The sequence below is a fragment of the Macrotis lagotis genome, chromosome X (genome assembly GCF_037893015.1).
Source record: "Macrotis lagotis isolate mMagLag1 chromosome X, bilby.v1.9.chrom.fasta, whole genome shotgun sequence".
Classification (NCBI taxonomy): domain Eukaryota; kingdom Metazoa; phylum Chordata; class Mammalia; order Peramelemorphia; family Peramelidae; genus Macrotis; species Macrotis lagotis.
The window spans coordinates 88,064,272-88,087,370 of NC_133666.1; the positions used below are offsets into that span (position 1 = coordinate 88,064,272).

At 41.7% G+C, this 23,099-nt stretch overlaps 1 protein-coding gene and 1 long non-coding RNA gene across 6 annotated transcripts in view; both read right to left on the reverse strand.

The window, feature by feature from the left end:
- Nucleotides 1–5,385: 5,385 nt before the first annotated feature.
- Nucleotides 5,386–13,163, reverse strand: LOC141498819 (uncharacterized). Of its 2 annotated transcripts, none has more exons than XM_074201906.1 (2): nt 12,761–13,163; nt 5,386–7,873 (listed from the first exon to the last, which is right to left on the reverse strand). In XM_074201906.1, exon 2 carries the CDS (start codon nt 7,829–7,831, stop codon nt 6,182–6,184), a length of 1,650 nt encoding a protein of 549 aa, XP_074058007.1. In that variant the 5' UTR covers nt 7,832–7,873; nt 12,761–13,163; the 3' UTR covers nt 5,386–6,181. The 2 variants fall into 2 exon arrangements, with proteins under 2 accessions (XP_074058007.1, XP_074058008.1); XM_074201907.1 differs by having other exon boundaries at nt 5,386–7,895.
- Nucleotides 13,164–18,715: 5,552 nt separating this feature from the next.
- The window catches only part of LOC141496921 (uncharacterized), a 1,073,688-nt gene continuing 1,069,304 nt past the window's right edge, over nt 18,716–23,099 (reverse strand). For all 4 annotated transcript variants that reach the window (XR_012471194.1, XR_012471195.1, XR_012471196.1 and 1 more), the window contains one exon: nt 18,716–18,768. This is a non-coding gene — a long non-coding RNA (uncharacterized LOC141496921). The remainder of the gene's footprint in view (nt 18,769–23,099) is intronic.

The window sequence follows — 23,099 nt, forward strand, 5'->3', positions numbered from 1 at the left end:
AATTTGTGTGAGAAGTGTTTTATAATTGTTTTCAAAAATATTCTGAGTCTGCCTTGGCAAATAGACTCCCAAATATTTTACACTATCTGAGGTTACTTTGAATGGGATTTCTCTTTCTAGCTCTTCCTGCTGTTTCTTGCTAGACATATATAGAAAAGTTGAGGATTTATGAGGGTTCATTTTATAACTGGCAACTTTGCTAAAATTGCTAATTGTTTCCAGTAGTTTTTTTAGATGATTTCTTGGGATTCTCTAGGTAGACAATCATGTCATCTGCGAAGAGTGAGAGTTTTGTCTCTTCCTTCCTAATTCTAATTTCACCAACAGATTTGAGGTCAGTTGGTCACACTCAACCTGATTGAGTCTATCTGCTGAAGCAGTTTATGGGATATATCTATTACACATGCTACAGTTTATATTAGCTATTAAAGGTCAAAACTGTACAAAGGCTTTAGGGATGCATCATATAACTGATAGATTGTTGAGCTAAGGTCTCTCTCAATTTTGAAATCCTATGATTCCACAGAATTTCCAAGGCACCCGCATTAAAAGATGGGAATTAGAGAACAAAAGAATGAATCACCACAGTCAAAATTGCTATTTTACTAGCATGTCTGATTTAATTTAATTTAACAAGGTTCTAATAAGGGTCAGAGATGTCAAAAATATAGTACTACACCACCCCTGATTGTTGTGGCTCGCTTCCTTGGGGCCCACAGCGGCGACCTCCCTCCAGGAGGGGAGCTGAGAATAAGGAGTCAAGCCACTACTGCCTTATGGCTCCAGCTCAATTTTATTATTGCTTAGCTATTACATATATACTGTTAGGTTTTCCGGGGGTAGAACAAAGAATAATGAGGTATTTGTTAGGGGTGCAAGCAATGTGTATACACAGCTTCTTGCATTACAGGGTAGGAGGGTACGTTAAGGAGGAGATGATAAGGTACAGCTGTGTCTAGTGCCCTTGGACAGTGGGGCGGAATGTCCAGCTCCCAAGGACTCCAGCTCACTTTATCTCTCAGGGCGGCAAGCCAGCTCCTGAGACTGTCCAGGTGGCGGTTTACTTGGAGATGATTTGTGTCATGGCTGTTAGAATAGCCTGTGTACCCACACCTGATTGTGCCGAATAAGATTAAAATGAAATTGGGAAATATTTTACCAAATAAGCATACCATAAATCAATCATGTTGCATTTTAAATTTGAGTCAGTAAAACTGAGGTATTCTTATATACAGTTTTGTCCCCTCCCCACTTTTATTTGAGTCTGACACTATCCTAGTAAGGGATACAAATTAAAAACAACAACTAGACCATGCCCACCTTCAAGAAGTTTATAATCCATTGAATGCAGTCTAGCAATAAGAAAAATAGTAAATGAGGAAAGAAATTAAAATTATTGGATAAAATAAAGGATTTTTAATAGATGCTATTTCATCTTCAAATATCAGCTACAGAGATAGGCATACATATTTTCTTTTTCTGAAAACAGCTTAATGGGCAGTTTAGCAGGTCTGGAATCAGGAATCTGAGTTCAAATCTGGCCTCAAATATTGACTTACTGTGTGAACCTGGGCAAGGCACTTAACTCTCTTTGCCTCAGTCACCACCATCATCTCATTTAATTGACTTATTCTTCATTTTCCTCACCTGTAAAATGACCTGGAGAAGAAAATGGCAAGCCACTTCAATATCTTTGCCAAGAAAATTCCAGTGGGGTGATGAAGTATCTTCAAAAACAAGAGAGGAGCAAAAGCAACAAAAATCTATTATTTTAAATTCAAAATCAACTAATTTAGTTTGCTGCTGATTAGCTTTACTAGAAATAAACACTTTCTCCAAGTCAAAGCAGCATGTTGCCAGAAATGATTAATTGGGTAGAGTGAAGCTTGCCTAACATATTTTCCCAAAGATTTTCTAAATGCAAGAAAAGACTGTTGGGGTAGGGGGTGGAGCTGGGGTAGATAGATAATCTTTTCTTTTAGTATCTTCTCATTTATAAGAGAGCTTGAAAATAGATCCCTGCTTCCATTCAAAATCTCTTCTGCATTCATTTGATAAGGTTCAGTCACTCTAACTCATCCCATCAAATGCAATTTCCAACTAAAAGTATTCATACCTCTCTTCAGGAATGAATTTTATTTGATTGAGTATTGTTAAGTGGACAAATGACTCCTTCTGGAATCTACTTTCAAAAGGGTAGAAAAAATTTATTTTTCCCGAGTACTCTATTTTTTTCCCCAACTAACCTCATTGGTGTAAATGTTTAATAACCAGCTCTCTGGAAGAAATGCACTCACAAGGCATTTTTTTGGCTTAATAAACATTATTATCATTTTCTTCAGCACTGTAAAAAGCCTAAACAATTTACAAAACAGTAAACTAATCCCAGATTTTTAGTGTACATCAATTAATAAGGTATAAAATTTCACAATGAAAATTTAACAGTTTCCTAAGCCAATCCAAGATGTTTCTAACATATCCCTAAAAAAGAGCAATTCAAGAGTATGAAAAAAGAATTACTATATGTGATCATGCCTTCTGGTCAGTTTGACAATTCATCATCATCATCACCATCCATCCATGATCATCATCATCATCATCATCACTAGTTATGGTGGCACTTTAAGGTTTACAAAGCCCTTTACAAAAGTATTTAATTTTATCCTCATAGCTACCCTGAGAGGTAGAATTCAATTCAATCTGGAGTGAAGAAGACCTAAGTTCAAATCCAACCCCAGATATCTAAATAGTTTTGTGACCCTGAAAAATCACTCAACTATTACCTGCCTCGGTTTTTTCATCTGTATTATGGGAATAATAATGGCATCTACATCCTAATGTTATTGTAATGATTAAATAAGTTAACATTCATAAAACTTTCGCAAATCTTGAAGAACTCTATAAATGCTAATTTTTATTTATTTGTTTATATATTTGTTAAAGAGCCTATTCTAGTTCAAACCAATGCAAGATGCTGAGATGTCAAGCCCTATTAGAAACAGATCCCTATGGACCACATATGGACATTGAAAATCATAAATTAGTGGGGATTTTTGTTGCATTGTATTTTTATTTATTTCCTTTAAATATTTTCCAATTACATTTTAGTCTTTGGTCTGCACTTGGAAGTTTTGTGGGTCACTTATGCTCCACATGGAGCAAGATTGACAGCTCTGCCACAATTTAGGTTTTTTATTTTTTAAATTATTTTTATTTACACATAACTAAAATATTCTTGTTAGAAGAGTAGACATAATCCCCCCCACAAAAATAAAAAAAATCTTTATGAGAAATAAAGTGAAAGAAAGAGACAAATATGTGCTTCAATCTGTGTTCTGACACCATCAGCTCTGTCTCTGCGGTGGATTACATTCATTATCATAAGTCCATTGTAGAAGTTACTTCCATATTTTTCCACAGTTGCTATTGCTGATTGTAATTCCCACCATCCATTCCTCCCCACTACCATCTATTATATTTTCTCTCTCCTTTCACTCCTTCCTTCTTCAAAAATGTGCTGTGGAGCAGCCAAATGGTGCAATGGACAGGGCACTGGTGTGGGGTCAGAAGGCCCCAAGCCTACATTCCAGCTCAGAGGCCCAGCATCCATCCAGCCCCATGGTCCCGTAAAGGCCATCCAATCCCATCATCTTAGAAAAAGTAAAAAAGAAAATGTGTTTTATATCTCACTATCCTCTCCCATGATCTACTCTTATTTTTTAGGTTTTTTGGCAAGGCAAACGGGGTTAAGTGGCTTTCCCAAGGCCACACAGCTAGGTAATTATTAAGTGTCTGAGACCGGATTTGAACCCAGGTACTCCTGACTCCAGGGCTGGTGCTTTATCTACTATGCCACCTAGCCACCCCCGCATTAAGTTTTTGGATTGTTTTATCCATTTGATCTAAACTGGGTTTTTTAAAGTTTTTTACAAGGCAAACAGGGTTAAGTGGCTTGCCCAAGACCACACAGCTAGGTAATTATTAATTGTCTGAGACTGGATTTGGACCCAGGTACTCCTGATTCCAGGACTGGTGCTTTATCCACTATGCCACCTAGTCACCCCGTCTAAACTGGTTTTTAACATGTTTTTATAGTCATCATTTTTTTTTTTTTTTGGATCTCCTTGACTAAGCTGCTGATTTCGTTTTCATATTTTTCCTGCATCTCATTTCTCTTCCCAATTTCTCTTCTACCTCCCTTTCTTGACTTTCAAAATATTTTTTGAGCTCTGTCAGAGCCAAAACCCAACCTCTATATTTCTTGGGTTCTTTAGATGCAGAAGCTTGGACTTTTTCATTTTCTGAGTATGTGTTTTGATCCTCCATGGGGCCAAAGTAATTGTCTATGGTGAGGCTCGTTTTTTTTTTTTTTTTTTGTTTGCTCTTTTCCCCAGCCTGTGTCTGGTTTTGTGCTGCTTCCTGAACTTTTGAGTATTATTGGGATACCCCACAAGGACCACAACGTCTTATGAGAGGCTCTGACTACTCTCCTGGTCTGTGATTTGGTCTGTGGATGACCCCTCTGCCCTGGAGCTGTGAGGAAGGTCCCTGCTCTATGACAGTAGTGATCTCCAGACTATGATCAGGGTCTGAATATGAACAAAACCCCAGAGTCTTGTCCCAGGGACAGAGGAAAGACCTTGACAGTCTCCCCCCAGTCCCTTACTTTCTGTGGACTGAGTGCTCTGGAAGCAGCTACCAGGTAGCCTACAATTTAGTTTTAAATCCCTTCCATTAAAGAGAATGGATGAAAAATTTTACCTTTCATACCAGTCCATTGTTTGTAGCAATGAGACTTGAAACATGTTTTGCTCATCTACTGCTAGTAGATGAAAAAGCAATCAATTGGAATCAATTATCTGATCCTGGGGAGTCTTTTTCTCACCTGACAAATCACCTTTGCCCTAAAACTAAAACCTGCACAGATGATAATGTTAGGAAGAAGGCAGGGATTAGCAGAGCTGGCCAGCACAAATATAACATATCAAATTGCTTACTGTTTTAGGGAGGGAGAAGATGAGGGAGAAAGAGGAAAATTTGGAACCCAACATTTTTTAAAAAGTTAATGTTGAGAATTGTCTTTACAAATAATTGGAAAAAATAAAATATTATATACAAATATCTATTTCCTTCCTTCTTTCTTTCTTTTTTCCTCTCTCCCTTCTTTCCTCCTTTCTTTTCTTGAGCTATACTAATTCTTAGAATGAACACAACCTGTGTGTAAATAATAGTAGTAAGTATTCATATAACACTATTTCATTTGATCTTACATCTTATCAGTCTAAACTAGACATGCCATCCTATCTTTTGTCCTCTTTCCCAAATTGCCCTCTTCATTAGAGGGCTGGAGACCAAGGTCTCAGTTTTGGTCTTTGTCCTTGTATGTCCGGGGTCTTCTTCCCCGGACTCCCGAGTGAGCTCCTCAGTGGGCACTGCTTCAGGCGTCCCTGGTGTTTTCCCTCCCCCGGAGATCAGCGAGGAGGGACTCAGGCAGACACTTCTTCAGGAGGCATATGTTTTATTAGGTGCAGAGGGATCCCCCGAATAGCTCAGGGTGATGGCTAATATAGGGAGTTCGTTCTGGGCTGCCACCCCGATCCGCCCCGAGGGCAGAACCTACCACCCGATTGGAGCAATGGACACAGGCCAACCAGGTGAAGCCACTGCTCCCCTTAAGGAACCGTGTCTTCTTTAGATTGGCCTGACCTCACTCTCGGGGAGGTCCTATCCACTCAGGCGGTCAGGGCCGACCCCCGACAAACTCCCCCTTTTTGTTTAACACAATTAGCGCCCCACCTGCTTATGGGGGGGGGGCAGAGCACCCTGGCTCGGTTCGGTCAGTAATCACACAGGGGCTGCCCGAGCCCGGCGATGGCGTGGGCCTAGAAGGTCTGCTTTCAATGCCTCCAGAGAACGAGAAAAGATGAAGAGCAATAGTTTCAGGATACATGGGAAAAAAAGACAAATCACAATAAACATTCCTACAGCCGGCAAGAAGGAAAACAACCATCTCAGGTGGAGGGCACTGGTAAACCATTTTAGAAAGGAGTCTTCTTGATCATCCCACTCAGCTCTGAAATGGGAGGAAATGTTGTTGAGCTGGGCTATCAGCATATCTAATTGGCGGATGTCATTGGAGGTGTTGTAGGCTAACATTGCCCCCTGTAATGCCTGTTTAACTCTACCCCAGTCCGATGGGAACTGTGACATATTTTACAGGCAAATTAAGCACACAGAGAGGCTGATACTTATAATGGCATTGAAGTTTCATGTACCCTGCCATAAGGGCCAGTCTATCCCCTAACCAGAGGACTGTTGTTTCCAATGCTCCTATTTGCTTCTGTAGAAGGGAGTCAACATGTTGCTGGTAATGCCAGAGGGAGACCTGGTTTGTTATGAATGTTTGGATAGTAGAAGCTAACATAGTCACCTCACTTTCTAGTTCCTGGATCTGCCATTCCTCATACATCTCAACAGCCAAGTTCACCAAACTCAAAGCATCCCCGATCCCATCCCTCCTGGTACGTAACAACTTTTTCCCCAACACTGCACGGTACAATTTTTTCACCAAAGAATCAGCGGGGGACAACGCAAAATCTTCTGCTTTGACAGGTAGGAGTTGGTAGGGAGGGGATACAGCTAGGAACACAGCATACCCAGTATGATTATACCGTAAAACATTTGTAAAAATCGGGTCAGTACAAGTGATATTAAAAAGGGGTAAACCAGCGGACTCCCCCTTTAGTTGAATAGTCAGGTTAGCAGGGGGACAAAGAAGGAAGAGAGCGTCCGGAGGGGTGTGCGCGGTGGTGCTCAGCCGGTAGCACAAGCTGTCTGTGCCATCCTTGGTTTGATGGCAAGAGCTGTTAAGAGTCTTAAACACATTATACCATTGTTGGAATGAAAAGTCATGACAGGCATCGTCATTACGAGGGCATGGCCACAGGCGAAAAGAGGCGTTCACTCCCCCTAAGGCCGCTCCTATTTTCCAGAGGTCGGGATGCATCTGTCCATACGGTAAGGCAACAGGAGTGGGAGAGGGTCTCATGGTGTACGTGGTGTGGTTCTGCTGTCCATCCCAAAACCATAACTCAGTGTTGTTAGGTAGCCCAAGTGGTCCTAGTCTTGGGATGCCCGTGGAGCAGGGTACCGTAGGTATGAATACTTGCCAACGGTGGCCTACTGGGCAGGGTGGTAGGGAATGTAAAGGCACTATGGAATTAGAATTCTCCGGAGGGTGCTGCTCAATGGCCATGAATGAAAGATTAACCGCAGCAGTATGGTTGTTCAGGTCCGGAATCGGCCTCGGAGTTTCTGTGCTGTTGTATGGCTCTAAGGGTATACAATGGTTCTTAACAGAGGTTCCGTTATCTGGGGAAGAAGAGGTGTTCCCACCCGGCCATAGCCCGTGTGGAGGACAGGCTACTACACAAATAGGCGTGGTAATGGAGAGCAGGGTGAGGGGCTTCTTTAATGGTCTTTCCATCGGTATAGGTAATGTACCGTGTTCATGTAAGCCCAGCACAACGGTGGCGTTGCCATGCAACTTTAATGGCACTGTCTGGCTCCCCCATCCCATTATACGAAGGGACGGTACTCCCCTCGCAACAGCCCAATATGTCTCTCCTCGTTCATCAGCAGCCCTCCGTATAGGAGAGGTCAGATTGTACCACTTCCCACCCTTGCCCCAAGGAAGAGGGGTGGCGGGTTGCAATCCACATAGCAAACCCACGATACTTAGCCATACAGGAGCTTGTGTCTTCATAATTCTTCGTGTCCTGCTAGGTCGTTGCCTTCTTCTGCTCCGATATCTTTTCCTTCGTCTCTTCATAGGCCCTGGTCCATTTGACGGGCACCCAGCGTGTTCCCTCACCTGTTTGGAGACATAAGAATCCCTTTCCCCACACCTTAACCTGTGCAGGGCCGTGCCAACGACCCTCCTCATCTCTCCACCAAACTGTGGTCGGACTTTGCAAGTGTGCTTTTTTATCATGTTTTTGTGTTTGTTGTTCATCATGTTTTTGTGTTTGTTGTTCATGTTTTTGTGTCTGTGTTGATGTTGACAGCATCTGTTTCATGGCAGGGGTGATGCCTTGTTCATTATCAATCAAATAATTCCTAGTGAATACTGCTGTTGCTACCTGGGCTGCAGTGAGCCTACCACGCACTCCCCCTTTTTGTTTAATGAGAGTGCGCTTCAAGGATTGATTGGCACGCTCCACGATGGCTTGACCGGTGGGGTTGTAAGGGATACCGGTAACATGAGTGACACCGAATTGGTGGCAGAAGCGAGCAAAAGCAGAGGAGGTATAGGCCGGGCCGTTGTCGGTTTTTAACAACCGAGGTATCCCATGGGTGGCAAAGCAGTGAAGGCAATGAGCTATCACATGGCGTACAGCCTCACCAGGCTGCAAAGTGGCCATAATAAAGTTAGAAAAAGTGTCCACAGTGACATGAATCAGGCTGGCCTGAAAGTGGGTGACATCCATCTGCCAAATGTCATTAGGGGCCAAGCCCCGGGGGTTGGTGGCATGTACAAGCGGGGCAGGGCGGAAAGGGACACAATGCCTGCATTGTCGGACAATGCGACGTGCCTCTTCCTTAGGAAGACCATAAAGCCGTGCAAGTGTTTTTGCTGGGAGATGAAATGTGTCATGAACAATAGAAGGATCTGCATACATGACTATCTCACTTTTGATATCAGGGTCAAGGAGAGCCGAGTCAGCTATGGCATTCCCTGAGTATATTGGGTCAGAAGTGGACACATGAGATCTGACATGTAAGACATAGAGGGGGTCAGAGCGGTGTAGGAGAGACCGTTGTGCTTGGTGTAAAAGATCTATGACTGCAGAATTGGACAAAGAAAGATCTGCTAGAGCTAGCTGTTGCAATAAGACAAAGCAGTAATAGCTATCAGTGATTAAGTTAAAAGGCTCATAAGCACACAGTTCTAAGGCTATCACAATGGCCTGCAATTCATTCTTTTGAGCTGAGGTATATGGGGTTTGTAGCACCTTCAATATCTTCTTGTCTGGAATATAAATAGATGCTCTATGGTGTTTGGTAGCATCCGTAAAAACATTGACTCCCTGTACTGGCTGAGGAACTACAGGGTTGGAGGGATACTTCAAAGGGAGTTGCAACCATCCTCATAATGAGGGAGGTGGATGACCCTGAGAAGTGGGATAAATAGACAATAACATGGCCCACTCTTCTGAGTTCTGTGCTAGATGAGTAAGTATTGCAGGATCCTCTTGGAGCAGTAACATAGGAATGGTACCAAAAATAGTGATTGCAGCTTCCGCTGCTTTCAAAAGGAGTTGTGCATCCACTTCAAACTTGGAGGGTATAGACTTCATGGATTTAGATGAATGTACCCATTGTAAAGGACCTGTAACTTGGAACACTATTCCGGCCTTACCCAATGAAGGATGACACACCAGAGTTACATAAACTGGAGCGGCTGGATCTAATCGGGCAACAATTGATGTGGATGCTAAGTCCTGTATCTGAGTAACAGCTTTTATGGCTGCAGGGGTCCATGTACGAGGCGAGTTCAAATCAGATGAGCCTTTTAAAATATTATACAATGGATACATCATATCATTGGAAATAGGAACTACATTCCTCAGCCATTGGATTGAACCAATTAATTTCTGAAAGTCATTTAATGTAGAAACTTGAGCTGTATCAATCTTAGGAGATTTCTTCACTAAATCCTTGTATACCTGATGTCCTAAATATGTGTAGGGAGGTTCTGTTTGTATCTTTTCAGGGGCAACTTGTAACCCATATGCTGCTAGGGCTGAGGTAATCTTTTGTAAAATAAGCGAGACATCAGTCCGGTGGGATGCAGAAATTAATATGTCATCCATATAATGAATAATAATGGCTCCCGAGTGTTCTCGCCTAATGGGCATCAAAATCTGTGCAACATAAACCTGACATAGAGTGGGACTGTTTGCCATGCCTTGGGGAAGGACTTTAAACTGAAAACGCTGAGCAGGTTCTTGATAATTTACAGCAGGTACACTAAAGGCAAAGCGTTGTCTATCTACAGGGTTAAGGGGTATACTATAAAAACAATCCTTTATATCTATAACAGTTATGGGCCAAGTCTTTGGAATGGCAACTGGAGAAGGCAACCCAGGCTGGGTGGTACCCATAGGTTGTAGAGTGGCATTTACTTTTCTTCGATCTACTAACATTCTCCATTTCCCACTTTTCTTTTTGATTACAAAAACTGGGGAATTCCATGGGCTGGTGGATGGCTCTACTTGTCCAGCCGATAAAAGTCCTTGTACTATGTTAGCAAGGGCCTGTAATTTCTCTTTTGTGAGGGGCCACTGATCTACCCAAACCGGTTTGTCGGATCTCCACGTCAGTGGTATGGGTTGCGGCCCTCCAGTGACCCCTAGTGGTTTAAAGCTGTGTCTGTAGTCAGAGACAAGCCCAAAGTTTGCAAAACATCCCTCCCCCATAGGGACATAGGAATAGTAAGTACCAAAGGGCGGAAAATCCCTGCTATATCATCACTTTTCCATTTTAGAAATCTTAGAGACTTTTTCGCCAAAGTTCCTCCTGAAACTCCCGTGATGTCTTGGGGAGTTTTTGAAAGTTCCCAACAGGGCTGCCAATCTTTTGTGGATATGACCGAGACATCAGCACCTGTATCAATTAAACCTACAATCTCTCTTCCCTCCACTATAAGTGGTAAAGTGGGACGGTGGGCTGATATAGCCTGTGTCCAGGCCACAAATGTGTCCTCATTGGTACACTCTCTCCAATCCTTATCTATCCAGGGGAGGGAAATAGCAAGAGCAACAGGCTCACCGCCTTTTAGTTCTATCGGGTAATGGTGGGGATTTGTAACAGTTATAGAAGTCTGGCCTGGGCTTAGGAGCTGTGTGTGGACAATGACCTGGGGAGCGAGAGCAGTTCCAATCACTAAACGGTGGAAGTCCCTAGGGGAGGCTTTAACAGTAGTCGTAGTCCATGGGCTCAATTCTGTGCTCTCTGAGAGGGGAATAGTAACCGAGGGATTTAATAGGTCAGCCCTGGGGTCGGGCCCTCGGCTTCCCGACCCCTCTTCCCGTTTCCCTGTGGCCCATCATTACTATACTTCTGGTTCTTATTTTTCTGTCTACAATGCTTTGCTATATGACCAGGTTTACCACAGACAAAGCACTTCATTGCACTCTTCTGGGAATTACGGCACTCAGCTTGAAAGTGACCGGCCTTCCCGCAGCGAAAACAGTTTCCTTTACCCTTTGATCTAGGCACCAAGCTTGTGGTTTGTAAAGCATTAACGAGGAGGTTAATAGAGGTTTGGAGAGGATCCGGGGGGGGTTCCTCGTCTAGGGCCTTATCAATTATATCCTCTAAGGAGGGGTCAGCAGGCAGAGTAGCTAGCAAGCCTTTTGAATGAGTTAGCCCTCCCTTTATCAACTGAATGATTAGCGGCTGTGCTGCATTTCCTGTCCCGAATTTCCCTTCCACAGTGGTCTGCACTCTGCTGATAAAATCTACAGCAGACTCCTTGGCTCTTTGTTTCAGCTGCTGCAGGGGAGTCCAGGCTGCTCGAGCCAGTTTGTTCAGGGCATTCAGTCCTGCTATCTGCACTGCCCTGACAATGGGTTCTGAAAGTTGTAATTGAGCCTCCACCGTGTTAAATTGGCCACATCCAGTGAGTTGATTAGTGACTAAATCAGAATTATTTGGGTCTATGATCTCAGCCTGTAGCCTGGCCTCTCTGCGCCAGTAGGCAGCCCAGGCGGTGTAACGTGATGACTCTAACACCGTTTGTAAAGTTTCATCCCAATCCATGGGGAGCCAGGCGGCAGTCTGAGTGTTAGAACTTATGAGCCGTTTTACATAGGCAGATCCTGGCCCATAATTATGGACTGCCTCTCTGAGATCTTTGATAAATTTGTACGGTATTGGGCGGCGAACTCTAACCTGTTGGCCGTTTTCTCTTTGCACAAATACTGGGTAAGCAGCTGCTGAGGAGGTAAGATAGTCTAGGTCTTCTTCCTCTACTTCCTCCCCATCCTCCAAAGCCTTATGAATGGCCTGCTGTAAACGAGTCCGGCGGGGTGCCTGTCTGGGGACGGTCGCCCCAGACCCTTCCTTTCCTGTTATCAGCACGTGGCTCCAGCCATCTGCACCCTGTCCGCAGATCCCTTGCCATTCTGTATGTTTGCCCTTTTGTTCTAAAATCTTACTATCACTTTTTACCGGGGCAGGCGATCGACTCGCAGCAGCCAGTTCTTCCCAAGGGTATTTGGGGGCTGGTTCCCTCCGGTCATCAAGCCCCTCATCTGGGGGCGGGGGCCATTCAGGTTCCCCCAGTAATGAGGGTCCTGTTTGTGTTTCTCCGGACACGGCTCCTTGTGGGGGCTGCGGGTCAAGGGCCGCGGCCACCACAGAGTAAATTACAAAGTCTGTGTCCGTTAGAAAGCCAGGTTTTTCTGTGTTGTAAGAGGACATTTGAGTTCCTACCACTCTCCACTTCTGAGGGTCAATGCCGGTGTGGGAGACCCAAGGAGAGACAACCAATATTTTTTCCACCCAATCCTTACATTCTTTTATACGGACTCTTATACCATGAGTCTTTACTAGTGCATGTACTTGACATGCTAATACTCCTGAATCCTCTGGCTGTAAATGCTTAGACATTCCTTTGCCCATCTTTACTCCCTCTAGGTGTCCTGTGGACCTAGGGTGTCTGCCTCTTCTGTTTTTACTTAAACAGGCTTACCTCACTCGGCGGGGTCTTCGGGTGTCCCTGTTCGGGGGCCAGTTCTGTCCGGGGTCTTCTTCCCCGGACTCCCGAGTGAGCTCCTCAGTGGGCACTGCTTCAGGCGTCCCTGGTGTTTTCCCTCCCCCGGGGATCAGCGAGGAGGGACTCAGGCAGACACTTCTTCAGGAGGCATATGTTTTATTAGGTGCAGAGGGATCCCCCGAATAGCTCAGGGTGATGGCTAATATAGGGAGTTCGTTCTGGGCTGCCACCCCGATCCGCCCCGAGGGCAGAACCTACCACCCGATTGGAGCAATGGACACAGGCCAACCAGGTGAAGCCACTGCTCCCCTTAAGGAACCGTGTCTTCTTTAGATTGGCCTGACCTCACTCTCGGGGAGGTCCTATCCACTCAGGCGGTCAGGGCCGATCCCCGACACTTGTAGAAAGAAGAAGACCCTTGATTAAGTATCTCAATCACAGAGGACTCAGAAAAGTCTGAGAATACTTCTTTTTGCCCCTGCATCTTCTCCCAATGATTTGTCCCTGTCCTCTTCTCCATACTGACTGCTCCCATACCCTGACTTGGCATGACCAGTAGCATTCCAGGAGGTCACTCTCCCAGGAGCAGAGACATGAGACATGCCCGCCAGACATGTGATTGAGTTGACCAAACCCCTCTGAGAACACAGAGGTTAAAGGAACACAGGAATTCCTTCCTCTGCTCATTGGAATACCATTCCCAGTTCTAACTTTGCTCTGATTTCTATGGCCACAGAATGCCAGTGGGTAAGTTTCTAAATCACTACCAGATCCACAATAATTTTTTTCAACTGGTCCTATGATTTCATCAATATGGGGAGCTTCCACTGAAAAAATTCGACCAATGCAAAGTGTTACCTACTATACTTGATACTACATCCTTCTGACTTTAAGGCCTCAGAATAGCCTACCACGACATGCTACCTTTCTCTAGATCTTACCTTAGACTGCATATTAAATGCCCTCCACTTGGTTATCCACTACTTTTTCATATCTAGTTTCCATAATGATGTCTTTTACAAGACTAGGGACTTGCCTCCTCCTCTTTTCTCCCTTTACTGGTTATGCCATTGTGATTGTAGCTATCATCTTCACTCCTCCCACCCCATTCCAGTTCTGGCAAGCTTTTCACCCATGTAGTCTTAGAAGCTGGAGCATTATCTCTTGCTTTTGAAAAGTTTATATGTACCCTAGGACCTCAGGATGGCAGACAATGCACATTTTTTTAAAAAAATTTCACACAGAGAACTAAATCATTGTCCAGTAATTTTGTGTTTGTTATACTTGGAAAATATATAGGTTGCATTTCACTGAGCAAGTGAAGATAGGTGAATGTCATGAGACACTGGTCATCTCACTGTGCATGAGTATTATGGATAAATGCTGGAGTATGCTGGAAGCAGCGTTTAATGACTTATGAGTGACAGTGATAAAGATTTCAGCAAATGCTACAAATCATAACTCAATTTTTTTTGTTGGTTCAGAAGACCTAAGAAAATGATGGAGAAAGCAATATATATTAAACATAAAAGTGTTTTGTGAGCATGTTAAAATGCATATATATATATGTCTATAAACACACACAACACATAAATAAATGAGAGTCAATTTTTAGACATTTGCAAGTACATACTAATGCAAATAGGTTCAGATCCTAATCTGATGCTTACTACCTATATGACTTCACCTCCCTGGTCCTCAGTTTCCTTATTTGTAAAATCAAAGTGTTGTATTTTCCTACTTCTGCAGTCCCTTCCCACCCTTGCTCTCTGATCCTATCATTCATATACATACTGAAGTAATTCAGAGTTATTATCATTTCATTTCAAGACAATTCCAAATTATAGCCCCAGCTGCCAATCTACTGTGTTTTTCATTCCAGGATTTAGATTCTATTTTAATCATTCCAAGAATCCTAATTTATAATATGAAGTTTTAGTCTCGTGGAAGGGACTAGGTGGCATCACCTCACCTCTGTCACATGGACTAATGTTATTTTACTTTTACTGATTTATGTAAATTTGGGGAAGGAGTAGATCATTTTTATAATTCATGCCAGATTTCAGATAAACTCAGCAAGACAAGAAGCAGACTCCTCTCTATCTTCAATGACAGGATGGCAGTATTTCCCTGGCCTTTCCCCTGAGAAGCCCACAAATAAAGGAGGGGGAAAGTGTAGGCCACTTTCCAAGGACTGTCTGGATACCCTTAGCATATCCATGCCTCTGATCCAAGAATCTCTGAGATGGTGATCCTTGCTTCTATTATAGCCATGTGAGCATTTGTCTCCCAAGTATACACACAGGATAGGGCAAGTAATCTTCCCAGAATGCAGATCTTCAATTTATTTCTTTTTCTTTTCTCATTAATTTTCTCCCTGGAAACAGAAGCAGTGATTTAATACATCAATGGAGTAAGAAAACTCTTTCTCTTTAAGTAACTTGGGGGTGAATTAGTCAACTAACATTTATTAACTTCCTACAAGCTGCCTGGAACTATGTTCAGCAGTAGGGATCTAAAGAAACCTCCCCACTTTCAAGAAGCTCCCAGTTTCATAAGGGAGACAACATGCAGTCATCCATGAACAAGCAAGATATAAACAAGATAAATTATGGATAATCACAGAGTGAAGGCACTGAATGTCTCCAGATAAGATGGCATCTTCAAATGAATATCATAGAATTATCAGCTAAGAGTAGGAAGACTTCAGAGGTCCAGTCTTTTCCTGAAAGTCTCCAGAGATAGAGAATTCATTACCTTCCAAAGGAGCCCATTCAGCTGATGGACAAATCTAATTGTTTTGAAGATATTCTTTCTGTTGGGTTTAAATAGTCAGTTTATATTTAAATTCTTGATAAGCACTTATTTAATACCTTCTGTGTTCCAAAGATTGTCCATGCATTGAGAACCCAAATAAAGGGGAAAAAATCTTGTTTTTTAGTACTGTTCTGGGAATTGCATTTTAAGTATTGTTCTAGGTATCACATTTCAAGAAAAATATTGACAAATTGCAGAGGGTCTAGAGGAGAGGAGAGACAGTGAGAGAACTGAATAAAACCCATGCCATATGAAGATCAACTGTTTTACGTAAAGAAAACATGATTTATGGGAGGATATAACAATTGTGTTTGAAAAACTATGAGGGGGGAAAAGGGACTAAATATGTTCTTCATTGGCCCCAGAAGCAGGGATCTTGGGGATAGAGGTGGAAGTGTTAGAAAGTCAAATTTCTACTTCATAAAGAGAAAAATGTCCTCCTAATTTGAGTCGGTTGAAAATGGAATTGACCCTTACTGTAGCTTTTCAAGTAGAGTCACTTTGATAGCCTGGTGGATAAAGTATTGAACCCACTTAGAAAACCTGAGTATGATTTTAAGCAAGTCATTTAACCTCTGCTTGCCTCAGTTTCCTCCTCTTTAAATGAGAATAATACTTTCCTCCTAGGGTTATTGGAAGTATCGCATGAGATATATAACGCACATTGCAAACTTTAAAGCACTCTAAATGTGAATTGTTGTTTTTATTAGAAAAGATGTCTTTTGGGGTAGGAAATGGCCAGTATGACTTCTAAGGTACCCTGAAACACTGAGCCTATGACATCTTCTTTTAGGCAGCAGCAGCTCCCCTTTAGGATTAATTCTTCTTATGGACTCATAGGAATCTTACTTGGAAAAAAAATCTTCATTCCCATTACAGCACTTTCTGGACTTCAATGTCCATCCCTTCCCTTCCTCACTCACTTATGTGTCTTAGTTTTTACCCTCTTTAAAATGTAAACCCCAGAAGCAGGGAACCACTTTCTTTTTACTTCATTTTGTGTTCCCCAACACTGAATATAGAGTCTAGTAAGCTAGTTTTAGTCTTATGGAAGGGACCACCTCACCTCTGTCATGTGTACTTAAGTTATTTTATTTTTAATGATTTATGTAAATTTGGAGAAGGGGGTGGATCATTTTTGTAATCCATGCAAGATTTCAGATAAACTCAGCTAGACAAGAAGCAGTAAATGTTGATTTCTTTCATTCCTTCCTCCCCTTTGCCCTCCCTTTCTCTCTTCAAATCTAACCTCGGCCACTTATTAGTTGTGTGACTTTGAACAAGTCACTTAACCCTGTTTGCCTCAGTTTTCTCATAAGTAAAATGAACTGAAGGAGGAAATGGCAAAACCACTCTAGCACCTGCCAAGAAAACTCTAAATGGCATCACACAATTGGACAACATCAATTGAAACCAGGATTTCAGTCTTAAAACCTTGGATTTTTTCCAGTATATTGTTGCTTGTTCTACCACACTGATCTCCAGAGCCAAATAAAACAAATTAGAGATAGACTTTTGCCTTATATCTGTAGCTTAGTAGATAGCGAATTGATTGAGTTGTTAATTAGTGAGGATATAGTTAGTATTAATAATAAACATTATTATGTTTGTACAATAAGATGTAGTATTTCAAGGTTCTCAAAGTATCTTACAAATACTTTCTCATTTGATGCTTCCAAAACATTGGAAGATGAGGGTTATTATTATCCTCACTTTACAGATGAGGAAACTGGGGATGATAAAAGCTGTGACTTACCCAGGGTCACACTGACCAGATCTTGCTTGAAGCTGGATTTGAACTCAGGTCTTCCTGACTGCAGACTCAGATCTTTGTCCACATTTTTCCAGGACTAGTGCTTATTTTCCCCTGTCACATGAACATACAAGTGTAAGTTCATCTCCCCTGGAATCTTTTCAGAATTTTTATATCCTATGTCAGAAGGAGAGCAAATCATGTATGATTTTATCGGTTTTATCACCCTCTTTTCACCACTTTTATTTTGTATCATCCTCTACTTCTATTTACCTATAGGATAAGATAGATTTTGAAGACCAAATGAGTCAGTATCTATTTACCTTTTTTGTATCAACTTAGGTGTGTGAGGTTTGACCATGACCCTCCTCTCCCATGTTCCACTCCCCTATAAAAGTTCTTACTTGCTCACCTATTTTATGTGAGAGCAATTTCCCACTCTTTTCCTCCCTTCTACCTTCTCCTAGAGCATCCCTGTTTCACACCTATTCATTAATTTTAGGTCATCCCTACCTTTGTGGCTCATTCCCAAGCCCTCTTTCTATAAAAAAATGTTCTACCTACTCTAATAATAATAAAAATTCTTGGAAAATATGTAATTCATTTTCTGTTATAAGAAAGTATACAGTATAACCTTATTGAGTTCCATAGGATTTCTCTTTCATATTTAGCTTTTAATGCTTCTTTTGGATCTTGTATTTGCAAATCACATTGTCTGCTCTTGTCTTTTCATCAGGAATGCTTCAAAGGCCTCAATTATTGGAATATCTTTTGTTTTCCTTTTTGATGTCTTTCTGTAGAGAACAGGACTGTAGTAATTGGAATGTTCTTCGAGTGTGTGGTTCCAGCCACAAACATCTTGCCTGCTGAGTGTTGGGATGCTAGATGTGTTTTCACATGGATCAAACCTGTAGTAAGTGGTATAGGAAAGAATCTGAGAAGCTTTTCTGGACAAAGAAACCAACCTTTATTAAGAGAAGCAACGGGGTGGTCTCAGAATGCACTGGACAGACTGGAGCCCCCCCCCCCCCATATCTCTCAAAGCTTGGCTTCTTTCCCCAGAAGGATTCACAGGTTCCTTCTTCCACTGGAATGTTCTCAGAAAGTGTCTTCTACCACAATATCTTTTCCTCTGAGTGTTCAGAGAGCTGTTTTGACAGAAGGCAATTGTGTAGGAATGAGAGTTATCCCCTCCACATTCAGAGACAGAAACTGCTTCAAGAGAAAGTGATGCTGCAGAATGTAAAGGATTCTTTGGGATACTATCTACATCCAGTGTCTTTTCCTCTGTTCTGAGATTAAATGTGCTTCCACAGAGAGTAAACTGGTAGTAATCTGGGTGTTTTCGAAAGTTTCTCTCCACAAATATTTTTTCTTCTGTGTATTATATAGCTGGGTTGACTTTCTCTCCCTCCTAAAACAAAAAAAAATACACTTTGTCACATGGCATGGTTGTCAGGGAGGAGGAGAGGAAGAGGAAGGGATACATGGGGGTACCATAAATGTTTAAATTTGGTCAAGAATATGAAGGGTATTATGGGGGTGGAAAGGAGAAAAGAAAGCAGTTTTGGATATTCAGAGTGATTCCTTCCACATCTGCTGACTCAGTATCAGGACATGGGCTGAGACCTCCAGTGCTGAGAGAGGAGAGTATTGCCTATTCTGCTCATTTATCACGTCTGGCATCCATATGTCTGTCTTCTGTCCATCTGTGATTGGCTATCCTGTGTCTTTCTTCATTCCACATATGGCCTGTACTCTCTTGGCTCTGGTCATATCCAGTCTATATGTACCTGTCCCTCTCACGTTCTTCTTGATTCTGTCCAGGTCATCATGAGGCCAGCCCCAACGCCCACCTAAATCTTCCTCCTGCTCTCTCTTCTCTGTCCCTAGATCCAACATGTCTTTACACCATCCCTTGCTTCCCTCCCTTCACCAGCATTTGACCCGAGTCCTCTTCCCTTCTCCCCTTGAAGACAGGTATGTGGGTGATATCACATTATGGTCAATGTTGCTGTCCTGAGAGGTTTGCCCAATGCTGCCTTTTCACAAAGCAAACCCTGGAGTGGATAAAAACCAGATGGCATAATTAGAACAGAGTGCTGCAGAAAGTAGGAGAGCAACACCTCATATCACATATCAATCTAAATGGATAAATCAATTAGATATGATAAAGTAAAAAAGTGACAACTGTTGACAATGTTCAATGAGACATAAATAAAAGATAAAATCATAATCATTACTAATCACTCTAGCATAGGCCTACAGCTCACTAAATCATTCATCAATTCATCAACCTATATATTAGGCTCCTCCTAGATGCTGTGCACATAGAAGGATAGGTGGCTAAATGCAGCAGTCAACATGTATTTATTTATTTATTCATTCATTCATTCATTCATTCATTTATTTATTTATTTATTTTTAGGTTTTTGCAAGGCAAATGGGGTTAAGTGGCTTGCCCAAGGCCACACAGCTAGGTAATTAAGTGTCTGAGACCAGATTTGAACCCAGTTACTCCTGACTCCAAGGCCGGTGTTTTATCCACTACGCCACCTAGCCACCCCTACATGTATTTATTTTTAAAGATTTTATTTATTTTGAGTTTTACAATTTTCCCCCTAATCTTGCTTCCCTCCCCCACCCCCCAAAGAACACAATTTTCTAGTCTTTACATTGTTTCCATTGTATACATTGATCCAAATTGAATGTGATAAGAAATCATATCCTTAAGGAAGAAAAATAAAGTACAAGAAATAGCAAGATGACATAATAAGAATGAGTTTTTTTTCTAAATTAAAGGTAATAGTCCTTGGTCTTTGTTCAAACTCCACAATTCTTTATCTGGATACAGATGGTATTCTCCATCACAGATAGTCCCAAATTGTCCCTGATTGTTGCATTGATGGAATGAGCAAGTCCATCAAGGTTAGTCATCACCCCCATGTTACTGTTAGGGTATACAATGTTCCTCTGGTTCTGCTAACCTGGCTCAGCATCAGTTCATGCAAATCCCTCCAGGCTTCCTTGATTTTCCATCATTCCTGGTTTCTAATAGAACAATAGCGTTCCATGACATACATATCCCACAGTTTGTTAAGCCTTTCCCCAATTGAAGGGCATTTACTTGATTTCCACAAACAGGGCTGCTATGAATATTTTTGTACAAGTGATGGTTTTACCCTTTTTCATAATCTCATCATGGTATAGATCCAGTAGTGTTATTGCTGGATCAAAGTGTTTGCACAGTTTTGTTGCCCTTTGGGCATAGTTCCAAATAGCTCTCCAGAAGGGTTGGATGAACTCACAGCTCCACCAACAGTGTAATAGTGTGCCAGATTTCCCACAACTCTTCCAACATTGATCATTGTCCTTTCTGTTCATATTGGCCAGTCTGGGAGGTGTCAGAGATGCTTTGATTTGCATTTTGCTAATAAGTAATGAATTAGAGCATTTTTTCATATCACTGTGGATCGTTTTGATTTCCTCATCTGTAAATTGCCTTTGCACATCCTTTGATACTTGTCATTTGGGGAATGGCTTTTTTTTTTTAAATTAGGTTCCTCCTAGGTACTGTGCATGTAGAAGGACAGGTGGCTAAATACAAAAATCACCATGGATTTCTTAAATAACTCCTGCATGACAGGTCCTGTGTGAGATTCTGGAGATGGAAACACTTTTAGGGACACAGCTCCTAAGCACTAGAAGCTTTTGTTCTATGAGACAGGAAATGCATGAAAGTATACAGAGAATAAAACAAATGAAGGCAAAGGACAAGACAGTCTGGGAGTGAGGCCACTGGGAAAGGGTATCAGAATAGGCTCATGGAAAAGGGGATTCTTGTATTGAGTCCAGATGGAAGAGAGTGATTGTGTGAGATGTAAGGACAGAGGGCCACCTTCAGAGTCAAGAAGGGTCAGAGTTCAAGTCCTACTTTGGACCACACCAGCATCAGACCCAGAGTCAAGTCTCCTAATCTCTTAGTGCCCCAGACAACTCTGAAAGGTCACAGAGACATTGAGATGGGCTATCAGTGTTACTCTTTTTCTGTTATAAAAATAAACTCTTGAATCCTCATTTATCCCTAAGTATTGAGGAATCAATGGACCTGATTTAAGGGAAATCATTGTTTATTTTCTTAGAATTTTTGTACCTGAAAAATATTTCATTTGTTAGATAATTAACTTTTGAAGACAGAGGTAGTTTCAGCTTTGAGAGCTCTCAAACCAGAGACAGTAAGGAGACTTAATGGCTGGTTAGAAAGAGATTAATGGGGGCCCCTGTGCTAGTATCAGACACAAGAGGGGAAGGCGTTTGGCCATGCCATTGCTTATAGAGACTTGTGGTTCAGAGTTCAAGGGAAGAGAGGAGTATTTCTGTCAAAAGGAGGCAGAGACCCTGAGGAGCAGGTATCACTTCTGGTCACAAGGGATGAGGGTCCCTGAGGAATAGCATCACTTATGATCCCAATGGATCAGGGAACCTGAAGAACAGTCATCAGTTGCAATACCAAAGGAGCAGGGGTTCTTCCTGGTGAACAATCCTCTCCCCAAATCACATCAATTTGGGACCACCAAAGACTTTCAGATTCCACTATCTAGATCTGAGTACAGCCATGTGAAAACATGTGAAGCTTCAGACAACTCCGTTCCCTCTGGAGCCTTAACTGAAATATAAAAGTCAAGGGAAGCAATCATGACCTCAGACAAAGCAAAAGTTCAAATAGACCTAATTTAAAGAGATAAGTAGGAAAACTATATTTTGCTTAAAAGTACCATAGACAATAATGTAATGTCAATCCTATATAAATGGCCAAGCATTTGACTTCTTAAAGGAAAAAATAAATGACTTATTGAAAGAAATAGACAAACTATACTAATGGATGAACCCACCTTTCCCCTCTAAGAAACAGACAAATCTATACATTAAATATATACAAAAGAAGTCAAGAAGACAACAAGAATATTTTAAAACTTAGATATGATAAATTTCCTGAGAAAACAGAATGGAAATACAAAGAAATGTATTTTATTCTAAGATGAACATGGCACCTTTGAAAAATGACCATCTGTTAGGGCTTTAAACCTCATAACCAAATGGAGAAAAACAGAAATACTAGTGCAAGATAAATTACCTAGTTGTGGAAACAGATTAAAAATTATTTCAAAACTAAATAATATACTCCTAAAGAATATATGAGACAAAGAATAAATCAGAGAGTGAAGCAATAATTTCATTTAAGAGAGATACAGGTGTGGCAAGGTAGTGCAGTGGATAGAGCACTGGCCCTGGAGTCAGGAGGACCTGAGTTCAAATCTGGCCTCAGACACTTAATAATTATGTAGCTGTGTGACCTTGGGCAAGCTACTTAACCCCATTTGCCCTGCAAAAACCTAACAAAAAAGAGAGATACAAAAATAAAACAATATACCAAAATTTGTGAGATGCAACCAAAGCAATATATAGTGGACACTTCTATCTCTTAATACTTATATTTCTAAATCAGAGAAAGAAAAGATCAAGGAATTGAGCATCAAGTTTTTAAAAATAGAAAATCAATCCATTTATACCTCAGAATGAAAATCCTGGACTTCCAGCCAAGATGGCGGAGAGAAGACAGGCACAGTTCTAAAGTCTCCTGATCTCTTCCCCATCTATCACATGAAACAAACCTCTTAAAAGAAATCTGACCCACAAAACCAGAAAGAAAAGCCAGGAGAAGGAACATCTACCTCAGAATTTGTC

Bases quoted from the DNA above. Each gene is read 5' to 3' on its own strand.
- LOC141498819 (XM_074201906.1), bottom strand. From the start codon at position 7,831: ATGAAGAGACGAAGGAAAAGATATCGGAGCAGAAGAAGGCAACGACCT.